At 39.6% G+C, this 20668-nt stretch overlaps 1 protein-coding gene across 3 annotated transcripts in view; it reads left to right on the top strand.

Annotated features, from left to right (window-relative positions):
* The window catches only part of taf15 (TAF15 RNA polymerase II, TATA box binding protein (TBP)-associated factor), a 33301-nt gene extending 19121 nt beyond the window's left edge, over positions 1-14180 (top strand). The window contains exons 4-16 of one of the 3 annotated variants that reach the window (XM_073053786.1): positions 625-715; positions 797-929; positions 2923-3035; positions 3574-3712; positions 7801-7835; positions 8800-8832; positions 9680-9786; positions 9876-10005; positions 12643-12729; positions 12812-12905; positions 13040-13122; positions 13329-13413; positions 14035-14180. In XM_073053786.1, coding sequence (XP_072909887.1) covers positions 625-715; positions 797-929; positions 2923-3035; positions 3574-3712; positions 7801-7835; positions 8800-8832; positions 9680-9786; positions 9876-10005; positions 12643-12729; positions 12812-12905; positions 13040-13122; positions 13329-13413; positions 14035-14074 — 1170 coding nt within the window. In that variant the 3' untranslated portion in view covers positions 14075-14180. Of the gene's footprint in view, positions 1-624; positions 716-796; positions 930-1682; positions 1757-2444; positions 2519-2922; positions 3036-3573; positions 3713-7800; positions 7836-8799; positions 8833-9679; positions 9787-9875; positions 10006-12642; positions 12730-12811; positions 12906-13039; positions 13123-13328; positions 13414-14034 lie in introns of those variants that run through there. The other 2 variants (XM_073053787.1, XM_073053788.1) reach the window with 2 other exon arrangements.
* The last annotated feature ends 6488 nt before the right edge of the window (positions 14181-20668 follow it).

Consider the following 20668-nt stretch of genomic DNA (forward strand, 5'->3'; position numbering starts at 1 on the left):
TGCTGTTTTATATGGAAAGCCCTCACGTGCGGCATTTACTTTTCCTGGGGAAGAGATGTGTTGAATAGCAACTTGCTTGGTGATGCTTTGTAGGTCAATGTCATCTGTGAATCTAGAATGTTACTTGGGTTTGCTTTTTAAAAATTTCTCAAATAGGACTTTTGTGTATCTTTTTTTTTGTTTAGATACGGCCTCTGAATTTTTAAGAACAGTTATCCAGGTCCTGTGTATAGGATAGGGTAGTTGTACTTTAAATGCTTGTGCTTGAAAATGTATTGTTCCATAGTCCCCTTGCCTTTTTCTCCTTCCTGATTTGAAACATGCAGCCATGCTTATGGTAACCTTCAACTTCTGCAAACTAGACCTTGGCTGATGTTTGGAACCCGTTTTGTCTTTGAAAATCTTTGCTAGTGCCTTTGTAGTAGTTGCAGTTATGCATTGAAGTAGCAGATCTGTTTGGTAAGGAGGACTAAAGATAGATCCACATGCTATGGTAATATGCTGGTAAGTCTATGACAAAATGTGGAAATGTTTTAGCAGAATACCCATTTTGGGAAGCAAGTGTAATTAGGTGGGTATGTGTAAGTCAACAGTTTTGTAACTAATGTGCATCTCTCTGCTAAGGGTTATGGTGGCTATGAGCAGTCTGGTGGTGCATCTGGATATGGACAAGGCCAAAGTGGGTATGGTTCAAGTTGTGGACAAGCGCAGTCAGGTATATCATGTTTTTGTCTACATTGTAGCTTTTCTTAAAAAGTACAGCTGCGTCAACGTAAATTCTCTTTCTCTGTTGCAGGATTGAATTCAGGGTCTTCAACATCAGGCTATGGACAGAGTGGACAAGGCTATGGAAATGAAGGTTCTCGTAATACTTATGGACAACAACAGATGTACGGCAGTTATGGCCAGCATTCTGATTCCCCCAGCAGGTAATACCCCAGTAATTTAAGATATTTAAATATTTGAGCCAAAAATAATAATATTCAACCCTTCAAACCTCTAGTTATGGCTTCAAATATACAAGATCGCCATTGTATCGGTCTTTAATTCCTCTGTGCCACGTAATTGAGGATGTTATAAGTATACTGGAGCATATTGTTATTTCCTATTCCCAAATGTTTCAAATGTCATATTAAATCATGACCTACCTATAACTGGTGTGTGCTAGCCATTCATTCCCTTGTCTCCATGGCAATGGTACCTGACACTCTAGTTCTACTCAGCAATTCAATTATAACTGCCTGAAACCAAGTTGATTCTCTTTTAGATCATCACATGGATTCCCTAAAGTACGTGGCTAATTTATAAATGTGACATATCTTTGTGAGGACAGGATTTCTTTATTTTTCCTTCTCTAGAATTTCCAGCACACCACTATTTATAAATTACAGTATTCTTTACTGCCAGCCCTGTTTTTCTATTTCCAAATTCATCAAACATGCCCTTGACAAGTATATCCTCCCTTTTTCTCAGGAACTCATATACTGCGCATCCAGTGTTTGTGTACCCTGGCTAGTTACATATCCAAACGCTTTGAAATTCTTTCTGTATACATGACAAAAATGTTTATAGAGCATGCCTTGCCAACTTCCTGTACCATTTAATGCCACACTTAGTAAATAACTAATTTATTTTAGCCTAGGCAAATTTATTCTACTTACCCCTGATTGACTTATTGTAACATGGGGTTGAATGAGTCCCGGTCCTCCCAATCCTGACTCCAATTTGAGCAGCTGCAGAACAAGGAATCAAAATGGTAAGTAATTCTTCATCCTGCAACTACTGCATGACTTAAAGTACACTTGATTTTTGGAAGGCTTTGTGTTGCTATCCAGTACAATCCTGAGTCAATGTGTGCATTTGCTTCATGGTGGCACTTACTCCCAGTGATGTCCCAGTCTTACTGCACTGAATTATGTTTCTAAATCAGTTATAGTTCATGTTATGAATATTAAAAATCCATTAAACAAGCATTTTTGCTACCAACTTTGGACCAGAATTGTTATACAATCATTGCTATGGTTGAAAGTCATACTTGGTCCTTTCAAATCTGCTTTGTTTCTCTTCTGGAAAGAATTATCTGCATTCTTTGATCTCAAGCTTGCATTTTTTAGCTTCCTAGGTTTCATTACAACTGCCCAATCTACATCCTTATTTGATACCCAGCTATGTTCTTGCCATTTTGAGTACAGATTCTTGAGAGGACTGCACTGTTATTTCAAACTCAATATTATGCACTTACATTTGTAGAGTATTGGTGTCCTGTTTTCAACAGCTTGATGTGCACCTTTTTCTGTGCAATTCCTCGCTGTCTAGCTTGGAATAACTTCTTAAATTATAAATTGTCTGTTTTTCCCATAGAATGTCATGGCCCCTCTCTGAATACTGCTATACATTTTTTTCCATTTTGCTGTTTACTCACCCTGTGAATCTCATTCTCTTAGCTGCCTGCCCTGTTGGTGTGGTTGCCAAGTTTGGGCTTTCTTTCCTTACCCTTGTACAAAGGCAACAGATGCTGGTAAGCTGTAACAAAATAGTGGAAATATTTGGCTCAGTATATCTATGGAGAGGAAAAAAATGTAATCATTCTGCTATTTTTTTATTTGAAATACTAAGGTTTTATATCCACTGATGTTGCTTGACCTACTAATTTTTTTTGCTGCTTTTCATTCTTTTTTCCTTGATAGAAAATAACAGGAAACCTGGAGAATTTGGACGATGGCCTCAAACAGCTGCTTGCTAGGTCCTCTAAATCATGACTCACTGACCTGAATTCAGAACTTCATAGGTTTTCTTAAGCTTTTGATAGCCAAAAAGTTTGGACACTAGGCATGCTTTCCTCAACAAGGAGATTGTGTCTACCAGACAAATTTGGAGCCTCCATAGTGAAATATTTCTTTAATCACAACTTCTCTCTTGCAGTTATGGCTCAAAATCGGAAACAGAGTATAGTTCCCAGTCAAGCCAATCAAGTTACAGCCAGTCGACCTCCTACCATCCACCACATGAGGGCTATGGCCAGCAGAGACCACGAGGTAAGTGAGGTATCCAAGGAAAGATGGCTCCACCTACCATGACAAAATGAGATATGGCAAGTAGTAGGGAAGGAGATGCACTATAATATCTCCCAATTTATTCTGGGCTGTGTGGATAATGGCAATATATCACACTGGAAGAAAAATTACATTTGGATAATGTCTAACTGTTCTCTGGTTTAATATTTGGCAGAGTTTCTTGTTGGTCAACTCCTGAATATGTAGTGGAGGGCTGGGATCTAAGATGTTGCATGCTGTAAGATGTTCTCCTGGTTGTGGGTTGTGCTGTCACTCATTTAATTTACCTGCTGAGTCACTAAGAAACTTAGGAGTATGTTGCATGAAGAATGAAGCAACATGTTTGAACTTGCAGTATCCACGGGGACACTTTTCTGCTATAGCCCTGTATCGTTGAGAATTGACAGTTATTCTGTAAAATATAACTATTAGTGTGAAAGTTAGCATGTTTATTTATGAAAGAAGTGGCAATTGTTATAACTTTTTTTGTCATTGCCCATCCCTGCCTCACCACCTTAAGATGACTACGAGCAGGATAGACCTGGGAGGAGTAAATTTGGAGATGACAACCGAAACTTTGGCAGGCAACAAGGTAGAGGTCGTGGAGGATACAGCCATAGTGGATATGAAAATGACAGAGGGGAACGTGGTAGAATGGGGTAGGTGTTTCTTTGACCTTAAATCATAACCTGTTTGTCACTTGTCCTGACACACTTTTAAGATTCATCTATATGTATCTTATTAGTTATCTTTACCTCATTTGTTAAATAAGCTTTATCAAGTTAAGATCAATATTTTCTGTTATAACTTGGTCTGGAACACTTAATTAACTCTGCATACTGTGCAGAGAAATGCAGTGAAGAGTCATGGTTTACATTTAATTAAATTTTTCACTTAGTGTTTTGTTTCAGTCAGACTGACTTCTACTTAATTAGCTTTTAGTACCAATCGTGTGACTGAGCAGTTGTCTAAAGCTTTTGACTGCCCTTGTCTGTTTTGTATTCTCTGACCACTGTGCTTGTTACTGGTTGGATACCAGTAATCTTATGATAATTTTTAATGTGCTAAAATATGGCTCAAACTTCAATAAATGGAAAATATTGAAACATGAAGCTATAATAAACAAAAGTCCTCCACATTTTGTTTATCCCTTATCCTGTCTCTTGCCAGCCTGGGTGCCATGGTAGTATAGTGGTTAGTGGAAAGCTATTACAGCTTGGAGAGACAGAGTTCAATTCCTACCCTGTTTGTAGGGAGATTGTAGGTTTCCTCTGTACTGGGGTTTCCTCCACAATCCGAAGACCTGCTGGTTGGTAGGTTAATGGTAATTAAAAATGGTCTGAGATTAAGCTAGTGTTAAATAGGTGGTTTGCTGGGTGGCACTGCTGGGCTACAAGGACTTGTTTCCATGTTGTATCTATAAATAAATTTTTATATGTAAAAAGTTTCTAACTAGGTGTTTTTTGCCCTTTGGAGATAATCCCTTAATTATGGCTTTTTCCTGTTAAGAAATGCCACATCTATTACAACTTGACCTGTAAGATTTGGAAAAATTTTCAATCTGCACTTCATAATGGTGTTAATGTCAACATTTCAGTAACATTTAGTATTGTATAATTTGGCTGCCTATTTGAAGACTGAATTTAGTGTGGTTTTGTCCTGCAATCCTGATCTTTGTATTGTTTATATTGGTAGCTGCAACAAAACTCCTATCCCCAAAACAATTCTTGTATTAGAACTAAAATTTTAGGTTTGCTTTGACTTGGTAACAAGGAAAATTCTGGTGTCTAATCCAGAGTGATGTATTTTTGGTAAAAATTTCAATTAGTGGTGGCTGGCAATGCTTAAGTATATTTTGATACTGTCAGATGTCATTGATCAGTTTAAAGTGTTGGTTACAATTTGGATTGATTTGATTTCACAACTATGACCACAATGATTTTTGCATATCATGCATTAGGATTAAAGATGCTACTTGAAATTGTTCCAGCACTTTGGCTATGGGGAAATTATTTAGCTTTGAACTCAAGTGTATATGTTCACAAATGCATCCTTTGTCTCCCACTTAACATTTGACTCTGGCTGAACTGGATTGTAAATGTTTGGTTTCCAGATGAGTATCCTTACTAAAACTTGGTTGCTGAATAGTAATAATTTTCCTTATTTTGTCATATTTTTCTAAATTTATGTTAATTGGGTATGTGGCATTAGTCAGCTGCATTTTCTAATCAGTCATCATTCTGATTTCTCAGAGGAAAAGGAGCCTTCATGTCAGATGAGTTTTTGAAACTAAGCTTTTCAGTGGTAGCAAGTGGGAAAGTAATGGTATAAACTATTGATATTTTAACATTGTGGTGTATTTTTACAAGTTCTGATACTTAGATTGAACAAGGATAAGGGGTAAAACTATTGTTTGCAATGCTTTCTTTACAAACACTTCAAAATAATGAGTCAAATTGGGTATGCAAGCAGTTCAATGTGGGTATGTTTTGATGGTTTTATGCATTGACTTTTGAAGCCAAGTTTTTATTACCCAAGAGATGCAAATTGCCTCCATTTGCATAAGGGGCAATCAAGTTATTTAATGTGCTCTATATAGTATGACATTTTTCCATTTTCTTTCCCCTAAAGAGTACACCAACTGGGCAAGTAAGGCAGCACCCATAGAGTGAAGGGTCATTGACCTGAGGCATTAACATTCTCTCCATGTTGCCTGACCTGTTGAGCTCTTCAATCTTTTCCTTTTTTTATTGGAAATCCATGGTGTCTTTCAAGTAGATGTTCTTGCTGATTTAACTTCATAGCTAAATGTTAGGCCAGTACCCTGTTTTATCCCTTAATGGTCTATTAATGATAATTCTTGCATTATCTTGTTTAGCTAACTGAATCAGCCAGTAATCCGTTCAAGCGATGTTTTGTTATGACGCTTTTATTAATTGGTTGGACTTCATTAGTATGTCCTGCTTGGTGGCGCAATAATATCAGATTCAGTTTGAATCCAAGTCAGGTTGAACGTCGAGCTAGCAATTTGGCCTCGTAGAAGCAAGAATAGCTTGCTACGGAAACACCGTCAAAAGACAGTGCCCGGATAACTCCACTGCCGAGTTGAGGGCTAGTCGTCTTCTTCATTAGTATCACTAGGCTTGTGAGAATTGATGCTGTGATATTTGTTGACAGGTTGAGGATGATAATTGTATTTTTGTGCTTTTTTAAAAATATAAACAAGGCACCATTCTTTTGTCTGAACCAAAGGCTAAAGCTTTGAAGAGGAGGGAAAGGCTGAATTATTTTTTTGATTGAATAATAATGCTTGTCAATTTTGGCTTTTAGTTCTCTTTTATCCATAGTCTCATTTGATTTGGGAGTATTCCTGTAGAATGTTATTATATAGAACAGTGGTTTCCAACCCTTTCTATGCCTCACACCCCTAGGAAATGTTTGATTAATGTTCGCACCCCCTACAAAAGTAATATCACATTTGAAGATGAAGAAGTCTAATTTCTAATTATTGAAGCACATACAATACTGCGGGTGAACAAATTGAACTTAAAAAAAAAAGCTTTTAACTCAGTGCATAAAATGCAAATATAAATTGAGCAATTAGATTCTAATTTATTCAGAAAAAATTGTAAACAGTAAATTGATGAGACTCCTTAACTCTGAGGTATCACTCCCAGGTAACACTGAGACTCCTCAACGCTGACTCGGGCAGCGGGAGACTGCAGTGAGTTTACATCTCTCGACTCGGGCAGCGGGAGATTGGAGTGTGCTTGGGACAAACATTACTACCAACATTACTCAAGGTACACTGGCAGCTGGCTGAGTGATGACTTGTGACTTGTCACTCAAGCACACAAGCCACTCTTTGTCGCACCCCCTGAAATTCCATCTCGCACCCCCTGGGAGTGTGAGCACCCCAGGTTAGGAACCCCTGATATAGAGGAATATTTAAAATTTAGATTATCTGAACCATCTGTGATTGAAGGACAGTTGATGTTATCTGACCAGTTACAGTACTTCTAGCATAGGCATAATGTGCTGGCACATTGCTGAATCTCATGAAGTGCCACTTATCTGTGTAAGATGAGCTGTTAATTTTGATCATGAGTTATTTAGTTTGAAGATTGAGTCAAAGCTATACTTAAGACATTGGTTTTGCTACTTGATAGGGTTTCCTTACAATTTATTATATTAAGTACTATTTACCATACACGCCTACCTTTTGTGTACCAGTGATTATGTACATTTCAAGTAAGGTTATTAAAATTGTTAACTTGCTCTGCATTTTGTGTGTCACAGGTTTCAGAGTGAATGACCTAGTACACTTCTTGACCTTTTAAACGGAGCTTGTGCATTGCACACATCTTTCTGATTACTGAAGCTGCAAAAACATTGCAATAAAGCAGTTTTAGTAGCTTTGGATTTTTTTTTAAAAATTGGCTCATAGTAATTTAATTCAAGGAACTTTTACCTAGAAGCTAAGTGGCAGGTACATTTCACTAGCTCTTCAAATTATTAAAGAATTGCACTTGAGAACTAAGACATGAAATTGACTCAAATCTTACACCAAAGGTTTTTGTAAAAATTTTATGATGGAAGATTTTTGAATAACTTGAGTTGTGCATTCAGTAATGAACCTGGATATGTCATTATTGGTCAATACTTTGAATCATCAAGATAAAGCCTTTTTTCTCAACTTGTAACTGGCACAAGGAAAGCATCATTTCTTCAATTTTTTCCTCTGCAGCAGTGGTGACCGTGGTGGCTTCAATAATTTTGGTGGTAAGTGGAGAGTATTGGAACTATTTCAGTGAATTTCTGACTTTTGTGCCATTAAGCCACCATTTCCACATCTTGCAGTACTGGAGCATTTAGCATTATCTTCTGAGTGTATACAACCTGGAAACTTCGAGTTGGTAAGGGGCTGAGAGTTGCAGTTTGTCAAGGGTGGAGGGTAAAAATGATCCTCTTGAGATTTGTTTATTCAAGTACAATGTTGCTATTGGTGTTCTAGAGACCTATTACTTAGTCTATATTTAGATTATTGCTTATACCCAAAAGCACTTTACTATTAAGCTATTTTGAAAATTGCCAATTATGATTTCTAGAACGGTTGTGTTTTGGCAGATTAAAATAATAGCACGCTTGAGAAATCCCCTTTATCATCTTTTCTTGGACTTGTAGGTCCTAACTGAAACGACTTGGGTTTTACTGTTATTTGGTGTGTGCAGAAGTTACTTGTGCGAACTGAGGCACTGACAACTGAACTGGCTGAGTGATATTATCCAAACTAGCATTTTCCATTTTCCTTAAATGGCTTTTCTATAAGAATTAATGTGCAACACATCACCTGCACCTTGACCAGTGTCAGACGGGAATGGGAAAATAATTTCCATCATAAAAATTTTTTCTTAAGTTGTGTTCTGAGAATACATGTTTAAAACTCAACATATACCTAGAGTAAATTCAACCTAGAATTATTAGTACCATTGGATGATGCACTGTTTGGCACTTTGATCAATGTTTGAAAATGTTTTTCTGTAAATTGTTGAATGGGCAAATCGTGCTTGAATGTAATTGTGTTAGGTTATAAATTGTTTGGTTTTAACACCCCTGCAAAATGATGCATTTGGTGGCCTTCATGTGACCAAGCATGCAGATCAATTCTGGGCTGAGGGAGCAAATTCAGTGGTGGTTTAAGTGTACACTTAAAGTGTTCCAAATCTTTTGTCCTCTTATTCTACAGACTCAAGAGATCATGGACAAGGTCCTAATCCTGGTAGGCAGACTTCAATATTCTACAAATTAGTGATATGTTGCTGTAAGAAGCGAAACAAAACTCTGCTCTCATCAGATTAATAATAGGCTATATGGATATAAACTCAAGTGGTCCCTTTTAGATACACCTGTACACCTCATTAATGCAAATATCTAATCAGCCAATCATGGCAGCATAAAAGCATACAGCCATGGTCAAGAAGTTCAGTTGTTCAGCTCAAACATCAGAATGAGGAAGAAATGTGATCGAAGTGACTTTTACCATGGGACGATTGGTGCCACAAGGAGTGGTTGGTGTATCTTAAACTGCTGATTTGGGATTTTCATGTAATTTTGTTTGTGTGTGTGCAACAGTCTAAGTTTACAGGGAATGGTGTTATTTTAAAAAACAAACATCCATTGAGCAGCAGTTCTGTGGGCAAAAATGCCTTCTTAATAAGAGGGGTCAGAGGAGAATGGCCAGACTCGTTCAAACTGATAGGAGTGTGGTAGTAACTCAGATAGCCACACGTTACAACAGTGGTGTGCAGAAGAGTATTTCTGAACTCACAACAGTTAGACCTTGAAGTGGATGGACTACAGCAGAAGACTGGGAACATACTCAGTGGTCACTGAATAGATCTGAGTCAAAAGGCTCCTGTGTTGTAATGAAATATGCTGGTGGCCTACTGAGTATTGCTCAGTTGCAATTAGTTTTGGCTTCATTTGCAGAAAGGATGTAGGCTCCAACAGAAATGTAGTTTTGAGTTTAAATATAATTTCCTTTTGATTTGATCAATAATCTTCATCTTGTAAACTAATACCTGTAATGACCAGCAAAACATGTAAACATGTCTTTTTGTTCACAGCCTCTGATGATAACTCTGATAACAACACCATTTTTGTCCAGGGCTTGGGAGATAATGTGACAACTGAACAAGTTGCTGAGTTCTTTAAACAAATTGGTGTGATTAAGGTTTGTATGTAATGCTTACTTGTTACCTGTTATTTTCTCAGGAATTTGTGCATTAATGATCACCCATCTTACTGGTCTATATTTTGCAGACTAATAAGAAAACTGGAAATGCCATGATCAACCTCTATACCGATAAGGTGACAGGCAAACTGAAAGGTGAAGCAACAGTGTCTTTTGATGACCCGCCATCAGCAAAAGCAGCAATTGATTGGTTTGATGGTAAGATTTTTTTTATATGATGAGGGGAGAATTCTCTTGCTGGCAGGCAAGTTCTCCAGTTGGCCATGGTGCCCACTCATTCTTGTATTCAGTTTTAGAGGACCCAGCTGTAGCACAGGTCTTCTAACTATCAACAATGTCTTTGGCATACAAAAGCTTTCAAAGCCAAGCACATTTACAGTGACCTGAAAAAGTATTCATTCCCCCCACAACTATTTTCACATTTAACTGTCTTGTTTTCTAAATTTAAAATGTATTGAAGTAGAATTTTTTGAATTAATCTACAAAACATTGTACATCATGTCAAACCAGAAGAAAAAATCCAAAACCCATCAACAATTGAAGCTTTAAAAAAAGTGTTCATCTCCTTTATAATTACAATGCTAATTTTACTGGGGTGCAATACTATACATTACCTTACCAACTCACTCAATTTGTTGATGTAGAAAATTGTAGAAAATTGGAGGATCACCTGATTAATAATCGCTTAGGTTTTCAACAGACCAAACCAAAATGGAGACGAAAAAAGTATTCAAGACAAGTCAGGGAAGTGATAATAGAGAAGCACAAATCTGGGAAGGGTTCAATACCATTTCAAATACACTGAGTTCAGTGCAGTCCACTGTGAAAAAGTTGAAAAATATGAAACCACAGCCATACTGTGCTCTAGGTCAGGCCTCCCCTCTAAACTTAGTCCCCAGCGAAGAATGACACTTGTAAGAGAGGCTACTGTAATGCCAACATTCACTCTGAATGAGCTGCAGAAGTCGGTGGCTGCAACTGGATATGAAGTTCATGGCTCCACAATCAAGAAAGAAGCCATGACTAAAAATTTAAAAATATCCATGCCTGTAAAGACTTTGCAAAAGCATCACTTAGAACATGCTGTAAAAATGTGGAAGAAGGTCTTGTGGTTGGATGAGACTGAAGTGTCACCTTGTGTTCTCAACGCTAAGCTGTATGTGTGGTGTAAATTTAATACTGAGCATTAGCCAGGCAACATCATCATCACTGTAAAGTTTAGAGGTAGCATCATTCCATGCAGATGCTTTTCAGCAGCAGGGACTGGAAATCTGATCAGGATTGATGGGAAGGTGAATACTGCTAAACAGATCCTGGATTTAAAAAGAAAAAATAAATCTAGCCTCAAGCAGAAAGCTTAATCTGGGAAGAAAGTTCGTCTTTCAGCAGGACAACGACCCAAAGCACACTGCCAGAGCAAGGAAGAAAATTGATGTCCTTGAGTGGCCCAGTCAGAATCCTGACCTCAACCCAATCAAGCATCTCTAGCAAGACCTCAAGACTACTGTCCACTGCTGCTTCCCCAACTAACCTGGTACAGCTTGAGCAATTTCGTAAGGAGGAATTGGCAAATCTTGCTCCATCAGGTTGTGCAAAGCTAATAGAGACTTGTCCAGGAAGACTACTAACTGTAATAGCTGTGAGAGGCGGTTCAACTAAATACTGAGGAAGGGAGGATGAATACTTTTGATCTGCTGATGTTTCAGTTTTTACAATTTTCCCTGTTTTTTGGACTCTACTGTGAAAAAGGAGCAAGTGATTCACAAGTAAATCTCAGTTAAATTGATCAAAACCACTGGTTACAATACTTATGTGAACAAAGGGTTGGTTGGGGGCTGAATATTTTTTCAAGGCATTGTTATTTTAAAAAAATGAAAACATTACTTATGAAGCATGAGTGCATATGTCCATTCTGTTGGACATGCCCTCTCCCTCCTCCCCTATGCAAGCAACAACCTCTTCTCTCTCTCCCCCCCCACCCCAACTTCAGCAAAAAACCTCAGCAGCCACCAAGCAAAGGCAAAGCACCCAAAGAGAGACCATGAACTGCAGTTTATGGTCGTTTACCCGACAGTTTGATGTGCCACAGGTGCTCTCTTACTAATGAGCGGCAGAGGGATGTTGCCCATTTTCTCAGTGAAAGTGGAGACTGACAGCTGCTGTTATGGTGTTACCATCTGCCATGTTGCTTTTTATTCTGGGATTCCCGAGCAGACTCTTCCCTATGAGATAGAGATATAGTTTCTTCACCTACCCCCCCCCCCCAGAAACTGTTGTCTGCAGGGCTGTACCCCAAAGGCGCCACCTTTCAAGATGTGTCTGGAGAATGTTGAAAAATGGTCAGCCAATGAGCTCCAAGAACGGGAATTCATCCCGTTATTTTTATTTCTTTTTTAAAGTGGGTTGAGTGGCACTTGCAAATCAGGATCTCGAAGAGGCAGCCACTTGGTGCCATCGTAACTCCACCTAATGACGACCATAATAGCTTTTGAGCCCATCACAAGAAACACTTACCTGCTTGAGATCTGGAGCTGTAATGAGCAATGATCATTAACGACCATTTGGTAGGAATTTGCAAGCGACTTTTTAAAATCAGTTTCTATTCAGTGAATTGGAGATTCTTCCATTATATGGTTCCTAAATGATTGATCACTAACATCATAGTAGAAATGCTGTTTCCATTCCTGCATATATGAATTACATCAGCTACATAGAGTATTATTGTAAATGGTGTACTTTGCTCAGTGGGGCACAAGTTTGTCTGGAACAAGTAATTTGAATGTGGGTTTTAATTTTTTTCATAGCTTTGCTAAACTGATGTTGCAAATTTTTCAGGGAAGGATTTCCATGGAAACATAATAAAAGTTTCATTCGCAACAAGGCGATCAGAGTTCGTGCGAGGTGGCAGAGGTGGTCGTGGAGGTACTTCTAGTTGACAAAACTGCTTTTACAAATGTCGGATAAATTTGCATATGATTAACAATGGGTACGTTTTTTTCCCCAGGTGGCCATATGGGTAGAGGACACGGTCGTGGTTTTCGTGGTGGTGGTGGTGGTGGTGGTGGTCCGAGAGGTGATGATTGGACTTGCCCAAATCTGTAAGTTATGTTGAACTTTCAGAATTTGTCTTGTATTGATCACCTGGACTAGCTTGTGAATATGACTTGAAATTGAATTGAGATGTGCTCTTATCACATCGGCTGTTGAGGTACTTTAAAATTTTGTTTCCTAGATCTTGTGGTAATGTCAATTTCTCATGGAGAAATGAATGCAACCAGTGCAGAACACCCAGAGTGGATGGTGGAGGTGGTGGTGGTATGTATTACTGGATGAATTTGGAAACTGGGTATTTCAGTATACAATAATTATTTCAGTCTTAAAAGTTTATCTGCTTGGGATTCATAATGGTCAAGTGTTGAAACTTGTTTCAGGTTATTATTTCAATCCTAAGTGATTTGAAAAGTCCCAGTTACTTTAAAAGATGACTTTTTTCCTTCTCTCTCCTCTCTCCCCCCCCCCAGAATATCGTGGCAGAAGTGGATTCAGGGGCCGTGGGGGTAGAGGTGGAGATCATGGTTTCGGTTCTGGAAAAATGGGTGGAGGAAGGTATACACAAATGCTTTTTGTTTTCTTTGTCTTCTCTTCCCCACTCGATTACCCTGCATGGTTTAATGATATAGATGTGTCTTGTCATTCAACTATTTTGGAATCTACTGATTTATTTTTTCTTTCTCTCCCGTGACTTTTGGTCTAAAGCTGCATGCTAATGCTGACTTCCCTTTTGATTTGCAAAGCTTGAGGCATTTATGGGTTTTAGACAATAGACAATAGGTACAGAAGTAGACCATTCGGCCCTTTGAGCCTGCACCACCATTCTGAGATCATGGCTGATCTCAGTTTTAATGAATAGCTAAACTATTCTGCGGTAGGTGCAGGAAAATGATCACACCTTCACGTTCTAACACCATCCTTGGAATATTGTTGGATTAAATTCTGGAACTTGCTATTTAGCTGTTTGTAGGGGGCATCTTCAGAAGAACTAGCAATTTGAAGGTGTCTTGCCATCACCTTCAGAGATGGGCAATAAATACTGATTTTTAAAAGTAATTGGCAAGTAAAGATTTCAGATTGTGGGTCTCTGGTGCAGTTCAGGTAATGCCTGGACAGGAAGTTGATGATTCAGCAATAAAACTGTATAACTCAAGTGGGCTTTGTTTTAAATTTCAGAAGTGATCACAGAATGGATCGACGCGACAGGCCTTACTGAAAGCATCTGAGCTACAAGATTTTTTTAGTGGTGCTTTACCATTGATGCAATGTAATGTACTTTTTCACTATGTATTTGAAGATGAAGATTAAACAATTTTTAATAATTTGCCTCTACATTGACTTGTCTTTGACTACTCCCGATCGGTTAATAGCATCAGCATAGCTGTTCATTTCATGTAAGCAGTATACTTGTATGAAACTGGTTCATTATATTGTCATCTTGGGTAGTATTGAAACCTTACCTGTATTGATAGATTTTTAAGCTGTGAAAATGTGACTGCATACATTCAGTTGAAGTTTAGTCTTGAGTTTTAATTATGGATACTAAACATGTTGCTCTTTCCGTTGACTTTAAATCTGCAATAAAAATGTGTGTCCAGTGGTTTGGTTTCTAATGTCCTGTAGCATTAAGTGTGGCTATTTACTAAATTTTGCTGATTTCATGTAGTTCATCTGCTGATTGATATAAAATGAATTATAATATAGATCATCAATGAGACTTCAAAATAATTTAATAATTATTTAATAATCCTGGCTTTGCATTAGCTGCTATGTTCTAATTTTAGTGGTTTTGCTTTTTCATTTGTAATGGCTGTCTTGTCTGGGCAGGGGTTGGCAGCTCCTTTCATTTCATTATTTGAAAAATGTTTTTGAGGTTGAATTTCTTTGCCCCTTCCCCAGCTATCCTGGTGATGCCTGATGCCCTCTGGTTGCTGTTGGAAATTTGAGCTAACTCTAGTATTTAAGAAAATAGTTGACTATTTAGTGCAGATTTGTTTTTTGTGTGGCTTGCATGCTTTGATTTTCTTGGTTGCGTTTAGAAAATGAATGACATTTAGTGCTTGCTATGAAGAGGCTGAAGGGAAGAGGCAATGATGTAGCTCATTTGGGAACCCTCAGTGGCAGGCTGTGTGGTTATGGGCTGACTGTATATTGTGCACACTGCAACTTTATTGCTTCTACTTTAGCCCAGCAGTAGTTTTTGTTTATAGTTTGAGATGCAGCATAGTAACAGGCTCTTCTAACCTCGAGTCCACACTGCCCAATTACACTTGTGTGACCAGTTAACCTACTGAACTGTACGTCTCTGGAATGTGGGAGGAAACATTTTGTTCTGGTTTTTAAAAAAAATGTTTCTATAGGCAGTGACTTAAAATTTGATGTATTGGCTAAATTTTATGAGAATTACTAGGTGATGCTGCATTACACGTTCTGAGGTTTTCGTTAGTATTGATACATGGACAGTGAATATCACTCATAAACTATCAAAATCTTCCTTTATCATCATCCTGTGAAAGGGAAGTGTTTGGGCAGGTAGTCTTGATTTGTAGAAAGCATTTGTATTCTTTAAAATTATGCTCCCATTTTTAAATGGTGTTTGTGCCAGAATCACTTATGTTTTTGCTCATGGGTTCAAAATATCCCTGTGGCAAAGGTGTGAAGTTTTCTGTCCTTGTTACTTTAAATCTTTTACATCAGTGCTACTTCCTGTAGCTTTGGAGGTTTATCATCCTCCTCCTTGTTTTTGATACTGAATGATCTTGAAATAGTGATTATTATCTTTTGAATATAGAAAGGTTTTAAACTTTTGAGTTACTTCCATCATTTAGAAATTGGAAGAGGCTAGAATTCTTCAAGAGGCCTTGCATCTTGCAGAGTGTGGCAATTGATAATATAGTTGATTGCCTGGCTGCTCAGGAATTATAGAAGTTCTTGGATTTGGCAGATTCCAAGAGGGTATCATTCCCTTCAATGAAGAACATCGGTTGAATTTTTTAGTACAGTTTCTCATTCAAACTTCCTTTGGTAAGATTTGTGGTGTTACTAGTCATGAATCCCATTGATATACTGTAGCAAAATCTTTGTTTTGTTTGCTGTAATGAATGGTTAATCAAATCTAGCTGACAACACTAGCATTTTTATAATGCTATTCAGATAACCAATTGTTTTTGAGTGGTCACCAATTGTTTGTGACTATGATTATTGCAGCATAATCAATGATATTTTATCAAATGCATCTTGTTCTTGGCTGGATCAGGTATTAACCTCTTCTGCATCCCACCACCTTATAGGAGGAATCTAGGAGACCCTATGTGATTTTTAGGAGCCACAAGGAAGGGCAGACTTAATATCTGATCACCTCACCAACTCTTGTTTAAAACAAACTTAACATTAAAAATGAGGGTAAAGATAAAGATTAGCTTTATTTACACATGCGTGGAATGGCTGTCGACGACAGTGGTGAAGGCAGATACAATAAGGTTTTAAAAGGCTCCTGGATAGGTACGTGGTGCTTAGAAAAATGGGGGGGGGGGGGGGCTATAGGTAACCCTAGGTAATTTCTAAGGTAAGGACTTGGTCAGCATGGCATTGTGGACCGAAGGGCCTTTAATGTGCAGTAGGTTTTCTAGGTTTCTATGTTTAAATCAAAACAGTAAAAAAATAAGTCACGTGTCACTGACCTGTATGGTCCGAGGACATGCTGGGAGCAGTTAGCAAGTGTCGGCATGTTTCTAGCGCCAGCATAATATAGCAACAACCCATACGTCTTTGGAGTGTGGGAGGAAACTGGAGGGTCCAGAGGACACCCACACGGTCATGGGGAGAACATACAGATTGCTTACAAACAGCAGCAGGAATTAAGCCCCCATTGCTGGTGCTGTATGGGTCCTTCGAAAAGCTATGCAACTATGCTGTGCCTTGGTCGAGCAATAGAGGCTTTTAAAAACTGGATAATGGTAATATGTAAAATCACTCAAATCACTGCTTTTTGTTCAACGGGCAAGCCATTTGAGTACAGGAGGAAAGATAATACTTCCGTGCGTCCCCTGAATACTGAATAAGTGTCACGGTTGGTATAGAGGAGGTGGACTGTGCCTTTGTTGAATTCCATCAAAGCAAAGAAAGTAATAGTGGTAACAAATACCCTACACCCCTCCAACGCAAGCAGTGTTTTAAATTACATTGAATGCTGCCCATCGTAATCGTGTTAATTTACAACTACCAATTAACAAGCAGTATGTGGGAGGAAACTGGCACACCCAGAGGAAACCCACACAGTCACAGGAAGAACATGCAAAGTCCTTGCAGACAGTGGTAGGAATTGAACCTGGATGGCTGTAAAGTGTTGTAGTATATCTGTACTGATTACCAGAAAGAATTCAATCCTTCACAAGAGACCATTGTCTGTTAAAGATGAAGAGAAACAATCGATGGAGTGAGGCCACAGGAGGAAGTTATGGTGATCTGTTATTACCAAGTTTGTTGATGTTATAAAAAGATAAAATCACACATTGGGACCTTGTAATGGAGCACAGTCAGTATTGGTGCTTCTGGAGGCAAGATACACTGGAGAAATTCATTAACCCTCTTAGCCCCATTCACGTGTGCAGTTATTCTCATACAGGTCTATTATCCCTTTTCTATTAGCCTACACTTGCAGTAATCAATTCATATACCATCATATGGGAAACCTACAGACAGTACTCAGGTCAGTATTGAATCTGGCTTTGCCAAAATTGAGGCAACAGCTCTTTTTTGTATTGTGTTGATGGCAGCATTTACATGTATAAAATAATGTCAATGGGTGAAGCAAATAGATTCAAGATTGAAGATTTGTACAATGTCACTTCCTGTACTCAAGTGTAAAAGAATGAAATAATTGTTACTCCAGATCTGATGCAGCACAAAAAAAACACAAGAATACAATAAATCTAGCTTGTATATATTGATTGTAAATCTATAAAGTGATGCAAGGCTGTACATATGGTGACCTGCAGTAAATAATAAAGCTATGGTGGGGTTGTGGGTGGAGGTGTTGAAGGGCCTTGCTGTTTGGGGAAAGCAACTTTTTTGAGTCTGGTGTGGATGATACCTAGCCTCCTTGGCACAAACAATCCATGAGCAGGGTCACTGGGATCCTTCATGACATTACTGGCCCCTTTTCAGCACCTTTATGTATGTCCTTGATGTTGGGAGGTAGGGGCCAATGATGCATTGGGCCATTCTGACTACCTATTGTAGAGCCACAGTGCAGTTTCTGTAACCTGGCAGTGATGCAGCTTGTCCGGATGCTCTCCACTGTGCATCTGTTGAATGATGTAAGTATGGATGTGCAAAGTCCAGCTCTCTTCAGCTTCAGAAGGTCGCGTTGGTGAGCTTTCTCGAGTGTGTAGGATGTGCTCTGTGCCCACGAGTGGTTGTGTACTCCCAGGATTTTGAAACTCTCGCTGATGCCGTGTGTGGTACGAGTTCCTATGAATTCGATAAGGAAGAGGTTATTTGCCTGGAACCAGGCGTCGAGCTCTTCCACTTCCTCTCATTTTTGGCGATGAGCCCCAGCGCTAGTATTATCGGCGAACTTGATGTGATTGACCGTGCAGTCAACTGTGAGCATATTGTACAGCAAGTGGCTCAGCACAGAGTCCGGGGGGGGGGGGGGGGGGCTTGGGGGCACTTGTGATGAGAATTGGGAGGGGGGAGAGGAGTGGTTGTGTATCCTGACTGAGGTCCTTTCGCTTGGAAATCTGACGTCTAGTTGCACAGTGGTGTGTTTAGACTGAGGTGCAGGAGTTTGTTCACCAAGGGCTGTGGGGTAATAGTGTTAAATGCTGAACTGAAATCCAGAAGCAGCATTCTGACATGTTTTCTAGGTGTTTCAGCGCCAGGTGCACGTAGGCGGTTCTGTTGGTAAACATATTGGTGAGTGTCCAATGTAGCAGGAATGGTGTTTTTAATATGTCATTATCACTTTATGAAGATTGGTGTCAGTGGCTGTTAATCGCTTAATTCTGAAGGTGTAGAGTTATTTGGTACAAGAGTGAAGTGTTGATGTCCGTGAAGGTGTGCATACTGAATACTCAGGCTGGGATGTTGTCTGGCCCGGGTGTTGACTCTGCAGAGCCCTCGTGTTTGCTGCAGTTACAGACTGGCTGCTCGTGGTGGGGTTTGGTGGTAAGATTTCGTGACTGGCGTTGCGTTGCATGCCTCGAAGCGTTTTAGCGATCGGTACAGTCTATGCTGTTTTCCTTGCGTAGTTAGTGACGTCCTTGATGCCCTGGCACATACCCCGCCGGGGCTAGTTATCGGACAGGTGTTTCTCTGTGTGTGTGTATGCGTCTGCTGCCCTCTTGACGCCTAAGATAAGGTTTCCCCAGCTGCTTTAAGTTGTTCTATCACTGGACTTGAAGGCAGCATCTCGGGCTTCTAGTAGGGAGCGCACTTCATTGTTCAGCCAGGGCTTCTTGAGGTACCAAAGTTGTTTACACATTGGCCGCCACAGGCCTCGAGGAATATGCCAAAGTGTTGCAAATGCATTTCAATGCGCGCCGATGTGAGACCGTCAAACGGTGCTTATGCGGTGTGGAAACTTAGAGCCATTGTGTGTGGAGGAAACGGTGGTGAAGGGACAGACATGTTAACATGTAATGGTTATCACGTCATGGTGGCTACAGAAACTGTTGATCATAATGTTAATGATGAATAAAGAGCAGTAGTCTATAACACAAAATATTGTTGGAAGTCAAGTCAGGCCACATCCCTGGTGGGGAATGAAGCCGAGACCCTGCATCAGGCCTGGAGTGAAGTGGCGTGGGGGAACTGGCAGGATATAGTTCAAATCAAGTAATGATGAGTGAATTAAGCTGGGAGGTGATAGCTGGAAGAGATCATAAGCCATGGGAGCAGATTAGGCCATTTGCCCCATTTCATTATGGCTGATTCATTTCCCTCTCGCCTCCATTTTCTTGCTTTATCCCCCATCTTCCACGCCTTTACTAATGAAGAACCCATCAAACTCAGCCAGAGGTACACCCAGTGACCTGGTTTGCACAGCTACCTGTGCCAACGAATTCCACTGATCCACTGCCCTCTATTGAGGTTGTGCCCTCTGATTCTAGACTTCCTCTACCATAGGAAACATCCTTTCCACCTGCATTTTAGCTAGACCTTTCAACAGTCGATAGGTCTCAAAAATTTTGCCTTCATCTAAATTCCACCGAGTAAAGGCCCAGAGCTTTTCATGCCTGGAGTCATTCTCGTGAAACTCCTCTGCACCCTCTTCAATGTCAGCACATCCTTAAATAAGGCGCACAAAATTACAAGCGTTTCACTAATGCCTCGTAAAGCTTGAGAATTACGCATTTGCTTTTGTATTCCAGTTCTGGCGAAATGAATATTAACATTGTATATTCCCTTCCTCACCACCGACTCAACCTGCAAATTAATTTCCAGGAAATCCTGCGCGAGGTCTCCCAAGTCCCTTTGCAGTAGGATTTTTGAACTGTCTCCCCGTTTTATTCCTCCTTCCAAACTGTACGACCATACCAATACTATTCCATTTGCACACTATGTAAGTCCTGCTGTAAGCCTTGCTTCCTCTACACTACCTGCCCCTCCACCTATCTTCGTATCGTCCGCAAATTTGGCCACAGGGCCCAGAGGAATCTGACAAAGCAGTAAACCATGGAAGAAAGAGAAGGAGGGACGACGGGGGGGGGGGGGGGGTGGATGTTGGGCAAATGAAAAGCGGCGAGAGGGGAGCCGGTATGGGAAATGGAAAGAGTAGTGGAGGTGGTGAAATTAACGGATGTTA

Source organism: Hemitrygon akajei, chromosome 8 (assembly GCF_048418815.1).
Source record: "Hemitrygon akajei chromosome 8, sHemAka1.3, whole genome shotgun sequence".
Lineage (NCBI taxonomy): Eukaryota > Metazoa > Chordata > Chondrichthyes > Myliobatiformes > Dasyatidae > Hemitrygon > Hemitrygon akajei.